Source organism: Microtus ochrogaster, unplaced genomic scaffold (genome assembly GCF_000317375.1).
Source record: "Microtus ochrogaster isolate Prairie Vole_2 unplaced genomic scaffold, MicOch1.0 UNK1, whole genome shotgun sequence".
Taxonomy (NCBI): Eukaryota; Metazoa; Chordata; class Mammalia; order Rodentia; family Cricetidae; genus Microtus; species Microtus ochrogaster.
The window spans coordinates 11,503,814-11,513,862 of record NW_004949099.1 but is presented as its reverse complement, the minus strand read 5'-3'; the positions used below and the strand labels follow the sequence as shown (position 1 = coordinate 11,513,862).

General features: G+C 46.8%; 1 protein-coding gene across 2 annotated transcripts in view; it reads left to right on the top strand.

Annotated features, from left to right (window-relative positions):
- Frmd4b (FERM domain containing 4B) overlaps positions 1–10,049 on the top strand; it is a 191,707-nt gene that overhangs the window by 157,306 nt on the left and 24,352 nt on the right. For both annotated transcript variants that reach the window (XM_026788213.1, XM_005364928.3), the window contains exon 12: positions 9,640–9,716. In XM_026788213.1, coding sequence (XP_026644014.1) covers positions 9,640–9,716 — 77 coding nt within the window. The remainder of the gene's footprint in view (positions 1–9,639; positions 9,717–10,049) is intronic.

The following is a 10,049-nucleotide window of genomic DNA, read 5'->3' as shown; positions in this document are numbered from 1 at the left end:
GGGGATGCAAGCTAGGGCCTCAGGCAAGCTAAGCAAGCACCCTACCACTAAACTATATGTCCAAGCCTTATTTGTTGTGTGATCTTGGTTCAAAGTGTGAGTGTGTGTGTGTGTGTGTGTGTGTGTGTGTGTGTGTATTTTTCCATGCTGGGGATGCAAGCTAGAGCCTCAGGCAAGCTAAGCAAGCATTCTACCACTAAACTATATGTCCAAGCCTTATTTGCTGTGTGATCTTGGGCACAGCTTTCATCTCTTTAGAAGTATCTTCCTTATCTGCATAGCCAAAATCCCACTAGCTGCATGAGGCGGCTGTGAGAACTAAGTGAGAGTATATTCTGCCCCATGCCTGATAAACATACTGCTCACCACTCCTTGGGAATGAGGGAGACAGACAATTAAAGAGACTAATTGGGAAGTATTTTTGGGTTACTGACAGAGAAGGACCCAACACTGCTGCAAAGCAGCCCTGGTATAGTAAGAGTGCCTATATTTAGTTACTTATAAACCCTTTTCTCCCTGGTTCCTTACCCATAATGCATGGAGATGTGCCATTTGGGAAAAGAAAAATAATGAATTAACGACTGTACCACAGAGCCTCCTGTATCCCAGACCGGCCTTGAACTTGCCGTTTAGTCAAGAAATCTTGAATTTTTGATCCTCCTGCCTCCGACTTCCCAGTGCTGAGTTTGCAAGTGTGCACCACCATCCCGGTTTTTGTGGTACTGGGGTTCAAACCCAGGACTTCATGTATATTAGGCAAGCACCCTACCAACTGAGCTACACCCCCAGCCTCTCTAACTAGGTTTTTAGTGCCAGTTTAGTACTTCGAGGGGCAAAAATGTCTGTCCCAAGGAACTAGACAGTGGGGGAGTAAGGTGATCGTGTGTATGTCATGACTGAACTCTGACCCTACCTGGGAAAGCAGGGCCTCTAGGGGAGCAGCGATGGGAGACTGATATGGCTCCCCAGTCAGGCATCATCTAGACCATCCTGATGAAGTTCCTTTCGAGATTAGCATCTTTTTTACAGTGTAGCGTGATAAAGGAGCCTTGTAGTGAATACCATCACTGACCTTTGGTTAACTGATTTTTTTTTAACTGTTGGAAGTCCCTTGTGCCTGGAGGCAGATGGGTTGAGTAATAAGCACAAAAGCCTTCTGTTCACTTGTCATAGCAGTCCCTGGCTCGTTCCTTTACTTCCAGGCAGCACCTTGCTTGTTTCTCTGATCACAGGCATCTTGACCACCCCAACTCCTCCTTGCTCTCTCCGCCACCAGCGTGTCACCATGGACCACAGATGTTCCTCCTCTCCGCAGAGCAGATTAATGCTAGCAGAACGTTCTCCATCAATACAACAAACTGTCTGGTGTGGACAAGAAACACTGGATTACAACATGTGGTCAGGAGACCAGTCCATCCTGTTTGGAAAGTGTGTGATTAAGCTTCAGCCCCACCAATAATCAATCTGATTGTTAGAACCTGCAGAGCCAGTGGGAGGAGACGGCCAATCCTATAACATGGGTTTGGAATAAGAACCAGTTCTGCATACCCACTGACCAGCTGGCTGACTTGGAACTGCCACTTAACCTCTCTGTGCCCCCATTTTCTCACCTATCAAGTTCAAAGAATTCTGTCTACACTCTTACCCCACAGTGCTGTGGGCACCCAGTGGGCTAAAGGGATTTGCTCAGAGTGAACGCAGCCCCCTCCACACCATACTTTGCCTTATAATATGACATCTCTCTTTACCTCTATGTCTAAGTGCAGTTAGGGTCTGTAGTTCTAGGAGGAGTACCTTCCAAGATTCCGCTGAGTATGGTCGAAGGTGAAGGGCATTCTGGAGCAAGCTCTAGGAAGTCCGCATCTCATCACAAGGGAGGCTGGGAGGTATTGTCTTGATGCCCGCAGGCCATGGCCAAAGCTATAACTTAAGTTGTTTTGTGACCAAAAAGAAATGTCAAAATATACTCTGGAGGAGGCAAGCGGTGGCTGATGACCTATTCTAGAGAGATGGTGGTGAGAAACAAGTACGCAAAGAAATCAGATAATTGTAAACTTTGGATTGCCTCTGATAGGAACTGATGAGATACAGAGACAATCATGGCATGGGGAGAGACATTTGGTGTGCTCAGGGAAGGCCTGACTGAGGGAAGTGACATTTAAGCTAAGACCTGGATGGTGAGATCCGTGCAGAGTACCTAGTGGCTGCTGGGAAGGAGGGAGGGTAAACATTTAACCCTCCCTCTAACCACTAGCCACACCTTCCAGAATAAGGATTCTGTGTAGGAATGGTGGGTGATCCCTGCAGAAGAGGAAGTGGCTCTACATAGGAGAACCATCACAAACCGCATGGCTACTCTGTTACTAGCTCCACCTGGGCCTTAACCAGTGGTAGAATTGTTCACACACAAAGACAAATGATACGGAGAGTTAGTGTTGGAGTTCAGCTGGAAGAAAGATTGCCCAGCATGCTTGAGAGCCTAAGTTTGATCCCCGGCCCCTTATAAGCCAGGTATTATGGGACACAGCTCATATCTGAGCACTCAGGGTGTAGAGGTATGAAGGTCAGAAATTCAAAGACATCCTCAACTTCAGAGTAAGTTTGAAGTCAGACTGAGAAGCAATGAGTCCCTGTCAGAGAGGCGGGGTGGGGGGGGAGAGGAAGAAGCAGAGAGAGAGAGAGAGAGAGAGAGAGAGAGAGAGAGAGAGAGAGAGAGAGAGAGAGAGAGAGAGAGAGAGAGAGAGAGAGAGAGAGAGATCGATCGATCCTTGGTCATCTGTGGCAGCACCGTGCCAGGCCTGGTTGTCTGGCACACATGCGCACGTGCCCCCACACAAGCTCTTACAAGGAGGAAGTCAGTACCTCAGCCATGGGAGGTTAGAGACTTGGCCACAGGGGAGACTGGGTGAGGTGATCCCATTTTAGACGTTTGGTTTTCATATGACACGTTTTTTTTTTTTTAATACTGAGAACTTTTTCATCTAAACGTATTTGCAAATAGCAAACGTGTGTACTTGGTTGCATGTAAGGTGTGACATTTTATGTATATATAGCTATGAGATCACACCTAAAGAAAATAATATTCAGATTCTGAGCATCTTCTGTTGGGATCTCCCCCAGTTCCTAACCCACCTTTCCATCCCACCCCTCCTCACCCCACCCCCACCCCCGCTTGGTTTTTCAAGACAGGGTTTTGCTGTGTAACAGTCCTGGCAGTTCTGGAACTTGCTTTCTAGAGCTCACAGAGATCCCCTTGCCTCAGCCTCTAGAGTGCTGGAATTGGAGGCATGCACCCCCACTGCCCAGCCTGCTGGGTTCTCTTATGAAAATGTTTTTACCACAGCAGATGCTCTTAGCAGGACCTCTTTCGTCTGATCAAGTATAGTAAGTCTCTCCATCAGGTTATGTTTAGACTTTGAAATGTGACGGAATCCTAAAAGTATTATCCAACTGAAAGAAACAGAACTCTGAAACTTACTGTTTTAGAGAATAAAAAAATCTAAAGCCTCTTATTTACATAGTCTAGCTCTCAGAACCTAGATGTGACTCCCCAACTCAGCGTTTCTCGACTCCAGCTGGATTACGATTTCCTTTGGGGTGTGGGACTGGGATTTCCTTTGTGCATAGTGGGACAGGACACGGCGTCTGTGCTGTGTTCTGGCAGCCTCCCCCACTTCCCATATGATCACTAGCCAGCTCTCCTCCCATGGCCAGATGGCCTGGAGGTGGTGTGGGAGTGGGGAACAGTGCAGTTATCATGAACTGCAAAACCACTGGTGAGTGAGGCTGAGGGAGATGCCCTCACGGGGGCATTTGCAATCCCAGCACTTGGGAAGCTGAGGCAGGAGGATCAACATGCACCTAAGACTAGCCTTGTCGGTGAAATCAAACCCCATTTCAAGAAGGGACTTGTCCTATTCCACAAATGGCTGCCATAGTTGCCACCTCTATTCTTTTTCATCTGAAGTATAAATATTGCTGTTCTCCTCCTGTTTAAAATACAAATGTCCCCATAGAGTCCTCCCTAACTATAGAAGTGGCGTGCTCTGGTGCTATGCTGGACTCTTGAGCCTGACTCTGGTTGTGTGTAAATCCCAGATCCATCCCGGTTGACTGGGTGACTTGGCCGGGTGGTCACACCTCTGTGAGCCATCATTTTCTCCTGGATGGGATCCAGCTTAAGATGCTGCTTCTGCGTCTGGTTGTGGAGAAGAGTCGGTGCACCTGGTTTGCGGTACTCCAAACGGCTTCCGCGGCACCTTTATTCACCAGGGGTCACCTGTAGCATGAAACCTACTAAGCCAATGACGCCTGGTTTGCTTTCCTTCCCATCACAAGGGGATCACCCTATCGGAGTGACTCATTGTTTGATGTACTTTGGCTGCGACTATCCCGAATTTAGTCATTTCCATGTGAATTTGCAGTTAAATGATTAACCTGTAGTACAATGAGCCAGGAAACGTCCCAACTCCTAGGACATCTTTTCCTACCCTACCTTATTGCCATAGGTAGGGTACTAGGTGTGTTTACTTGCAGCTTGTCATGATTTAAAAGAACTGGACACTTTCTATCCAAGTCACCCCCCCACCACCACCACCAGGGGTGTCTCAAGGAAACCCCCTACCCTAGGCAGCTGGCTCTCCTGCATTCCTCTGCATGCTGGGGCACATTTCTCCTCCCTGGCTCCTCCAGACAGACGGGAGCTTGCTGCCCGGTTTGGCTGTGGGGCAAGCTGACACCCCACCCTCTGTCCCTCTACTCCTCGATGACCACCAGGTACAGGATAGAAGAACAGATTTCTGCCTTGCAGGATGCATCAGGGAACCACCCAAGAGATCCACACGACCAGGCCAGTGTGGTCATAGACATCGAGGCCTGATGACACAGCTATGCCAGCAGAACCACTAACTGAGCTGTGGAGAGGCAGATGTGGAGCCAGATAGCGATTGCTAGCTCTGTTTCTGCTCTGAAGTGACTGTCGTCTATTTAGTAACAATTACCAAGTGTAGAGCAAGCCCTTCACAGCCTATTAGCTCAACCCCTTTCCAGATGTATACTGCAAGCCAGGCTCTAGGTCAAGTACCCTATAAACATAAAAATGTCTTTGGTTAGCCTTTGGAGGCAGGCATCATTGGGCCACTTGACAGAAGAGGAAACCGAGACTTTGGAAAGTTAAGGACCTCACTGACCAGCACAGCTCTGAGTAGTGGATCCAATTGCAAACCTAGACAGGCTGGTCGGCTCTTGTGTGTGCATGCCATGAGGGATGGGACCTGTTCAGTGTTCATCAATAAGTGAAGAGCCTCACCCATAGGAGGATTCAAGACATACTGTTGAGCTGGGCTTGGTACTGAAGGCCTTTAATCCCAGCATGTGGGGGGACAAAGACAAGCAGATCTCTATGAGTTCAAAACTAGCCTGGTCTACATAGTGAGTTCCAGGACAGCCAGGGTTGTGACTAACAATAAGAGCCATAAAATGCTGTCATTGAGAAGGAATGAGTTGAAATCTCCTGGTATACATTAGACCTGTTTCCTAAAAGTCCTTCAGGACCCCACCCTCTCAAAATACCAATCTGTTTTGTTTTGCTTTTTCTATTTTATTTATTTATTTGTGTGTGAATATTTAGTTAGTTGTGTTTGCATGCATGTGTAGCACATGTGTGCCTGGTACCCATGGAGGTGAGAAGAAGGCATCGGACCACCTAGAACTGGAGTCACAGGCAGTTGTGCGCTGTCCTCTGGGTACTGGGAACTGCACTTGAGTCCTCTGGAAGAGCAGTCAGTGCATAGCCGTCTCTCCAGCCCCATCCAGGAATCTCTGTAGTAGGTGCAGATGTGGCAGAACTGTTTTTAATCTTTTCAAGTGTGTATAAACCAGTGGGACCTAACTATTGATTTCAACAAAGTGCCTTAAATATTTAAGATACTTATTTCTTTGAGTAACGCATCATAATGGGGCATTTCCCACCCCCTAAAGCCTTCAGCTTCCTTTGTGTCTGAACAGGAAGAGAACTTCGTGTGTATACAGTATTTTACACAAGTTCAATTTCAAAACTGTATTTGATGCCACCTTGCTATTCAACCTCAGTGTTTAAATTCACTTGAGTGATAATGACTTTGAGCCATGTCTTCCTATTGTGATTTCTTGATTATATCATCATTGATATTATTTACACTCCCCTTCTTTCCCTGTTCTATCTGTTTATTTACTTTTTCGGTATCAAAGCAACCCAGGATTGCCGGCTGCTACCTGTTAGTATCTGCTTCCTTCTGTTGACTCCAAAGGGGACGGCTATCATTGTAAATGACTCTGTAGTAGAGAGGCATCTAGAAGACCTAATTAATTGTCTTATTTTCCTCCTTCAGCTATTTCCCTTTTGCAGCTGGCAGCATCAGTTCTATAAACAACAGATTCTCAAGTGCATGGCTTCTGCTAAGTGCCCGTTGACAATGAACACTGACTGAAGACAAACGTGTCCTTTCCGTGTTCTGAACCCCATCGAAAGCAAACTTCGTCCCCTTTCTTCCTGTCTTCCTCCTTCTTTAAAGTCTTCAAGATTAGGATTTTGAATTGGGCAATTTCTTTTCTGTTTTAGTAGAAAACTTCCAAGGAGGTCTGTGTACACATATGCATACATAATGCCTCACCATCTTAACTCATAGGACACCATACCATGCCTGACAGACACCACACCGTGCCTGACAGACAGCTCTCCAAGCAGTAGTCTATCTGAGTGAACAACTGCTTCTGTTTAGCCTCCTTGGAGCCTGAACCTTCCCCTCAGATTCAGAAGTCCCGTGGTGCCTTCTTCCTTTCTCAGAGATAAAAAAGTCTTCCTGTGTTTCAGAGGCTACTTCTCTGAGAAAGTTTTGCACCAGTCAGGTTGCCTTGGATATTTCCCTAACCAGTGCTCCTCTTCCTTTTCCGTTGGTCTGAAGTGTCCACATGGATCTGGCTGGAGGGAGCCTCTGGCTTCTTCTTTACGCTCTGCACTGGACCAGGAGAAGAGCCTGTGAGCCCTGGTTGAAATCCACAGTTGGTAGTCTGTTAGATCCAGCATGCTTGTACCCCTTTAAAGGGCATCCGCCAGGGTATTTCCTTCCTCTCACTCCGCTGGCTCTTTCACAGCCTCTCCCTATCCCTTTGAAAGCAGGCAGACAATTGAAAAGTACAGTGGAAGAATAGTTACACAAGTTTCAAGAAAAGAAAAAAAAAAAAAGATCTATCAAGCAAACTATCTTACATCTAACCACCAGCTAGACAGAGTGCAGCCACAGTGAAAAGTGTCTGTAGCAACTGTAAACATTGCTAGGACGTCCCTGACAGTCACGTGAGGTTTCTAAAGAACCCCCCAGATGACCGAGATCTGGGCTCTGAACAGACACACTGGCGTTCGTTCCGTCAACTTTTTCATAGTTTTGAGAAATGAGTATTACTTTAGTGCGAGAGTAAATTGTGAGGACTGATTTCCAAAACTTATGAGAACTCAGGCAAAACCATGCATGTGGCCACTGACCAATTCTGTCAGTTTAACTTCACCTCAGCTTTTCTCAAGCTGAGGTTTCCTGTCCCACTTACTCCCGGGACATTAGTCTACCTGGAGTCCACCACTGTGAGCTCAGTGTGCGTCCTTCCAGGCCACTTTTACACGGTTCCAGGCATGTTCCCAAAGACACCTTTTACACAAACTTTCAAGATTTCCAGGGAGAAAGGAGCTTCCCCTTCTCCCCCAAAATCTTGCCTGGTTCCCATAACTTTTGCAAATCTGGTTGCATTGTAATCATTTCTGATTCTCTATAAGTCGAAGCCCTCCACGTTTTAAGGAGGGTTTTCCTCCTTGCTGGGCGCCAGCTTGCTCTCTGCTCTGGGCAGGCTGAATGGAGTCAGCCTAGCATTTCCCATTTGTAAGTGATAAGAGGGGGAGGTGGCGGCTCTCAGAGATCAGGTTTCAAGTGGAGCCCTGGTTTTATGTGTGTGGGAATGGACAGCAAAGGAAAACACAGCCTGGCTGCCTTCTGACTCTTCCTGTTGAACCTGTTCCTGTGCCAGTGAGTAGACCTGGGTAAAAAGGTTTTCCTCAAACAGCCCTGGGTGAAATTCTTGCCTGGATTCAAAGTCGGCTCACCTGCCAGAAGTATCGTGGGAGTCCAGGCTGCCCCATTTTAGAAGTCTTTTCTGAGAAAATCTACCAGAGAGAACCTGGCTCCCCTCTCCCTGACGGGAAAGAGTGTGCTGGGGAGGTGTCCCTGGGCAGAGTGGTTGATGTCAGTGGTGTGTCAACCGTGGGAGGCTCGGTCTGTGAAACCGAGTTACACCTAAGTGTCTTATGAAACTCGACTCAGAAGGCACCGGAGCTGCCATCGGGGTAGGGAGACAGACCAGGATCCTGGGGCTTCCTCTCAACGTTTCTGCCCCATTTGGGGGAACTTCTGGCTGGAAAGGAAATGACTATCTCAACTTTACAGACACTTTAGGACACTGGTATGTAGCTTTCTGTGTTTACTAATTCTTTGAAACGGGCAAGTGGGCAGTTGCAGACAGCTGTGTGTCCTTGGTGCACGCTGGTCTGTCGTGCTGTTGGGGGTCGAAGGTCCGGTCTGAACACGGTGCCCTCAGACAACCCTACAGCTCAGCCCATCCTTCCTGTGGGCCCACGTTTGTGAAAAGTTTCTGTTCTCCAGGAAATGTGTTCGCTGACTGTGTCCTGCAAAGCAATGTTTCTTAATTAGACAACTAATTGTGTGCTAAGAGACTCTGGGCATCATGTTTCTGTGGAGGCAGACCCTAGTGGACGGAGGCTGGGTGAGAGGACCACCCTGTAAAGCCTGCATCAGTCGGAGACTTAATGAAGGGGTTGGAAAATACAGCCAGGCATGCTCACTCCTGTCAATATGTTTTATCAAATTATTTAGTTTTTGAATACACGTTTCCAACAAGATTTCTTTCTCCACCCGAATGGCAAATCACTCCCGAGTCCAACGTCAGAAAGGCAGCTGGACCCACGGCGAAGGCAGAGTTTGGGAGCTCTGGCCATACCTGGAGGCTCTTAACTTAAGAAAGCTACAAGAGCCAGCCCTCTCCCCACCCCCAACTCCAGCCCTGGCTGGATTCCTACACTCAGCCTGAGTCACTTAGGGGGACTTAGGGCTAGGTGAGAAGCTGCTGGGCAGACTCACCTCAACCTGGGAATCTCTTTTACTTTCACTTTGAATGCCTTTGAAATGTTATCTCTGATCTTTATTGACCTCCCACCCCCACCCCCAGTAGCTTTCCACTTAAGTTTGAAGTCTCCGTCTTTAAACAGAGAGTCCCTGCTTACAGTAATCAATACAGGTTTCCTGTCACAGGGTTGAGTCAGGGGAAAAACTGAATGTGTGTTCTGCAGATGCTCGGTTTTATTGTTCAAGGAAGATTTACCGGTGAGGTGATGTGACGTTTACTAGGTAAACATTGCTGTCAGAAGAAAGAAGAAAATGGTTTCAGGTTATAGCTGATTTGTAGAAAGTTGATAAATCACCAGTTTGTACTTGACCTCGTCAGTGTCCCTCCAGGGAACCTGCAATCATTTGGCTAAGAGACTTGGTAAAAAAAAAATAAGAGTAATACAAGCGACATGGCTTTCTTCATTTCTTTTAGCTATTTCAATGGAAACAGCTGGAAAATTTGTATTTCCGTGAGAAGAAATTTGCTGTGGAGGTGCACGACCCCCGAAGGTAAAGAGGGGAGTTTTGTGTGGGGCATTGGGAATGTGTGGGCATAGGTTTTTGTATTTACGTTTTATTTCTCTTAGAAATTGACCCTCTAGTGTCCACTGGGGACAAAGAGTAACTGTGTTTAACTTTTAGGGCTACTGTCAGGCATTTCCAAAGCACTGGTTGTTTTACCAGTGACATATGGGATTCCAGTTTAAGCAAGTTCTCTCCAGCACCTGTGTGTGGGGGTGTATGATTTTTAAATATAATATTTATCAATTTTTGAGAACTTCATATACATATAAATGTTTTGATCCCAATTTCATATGCTTTTTTTTTTTTTTTTTTTTTTTT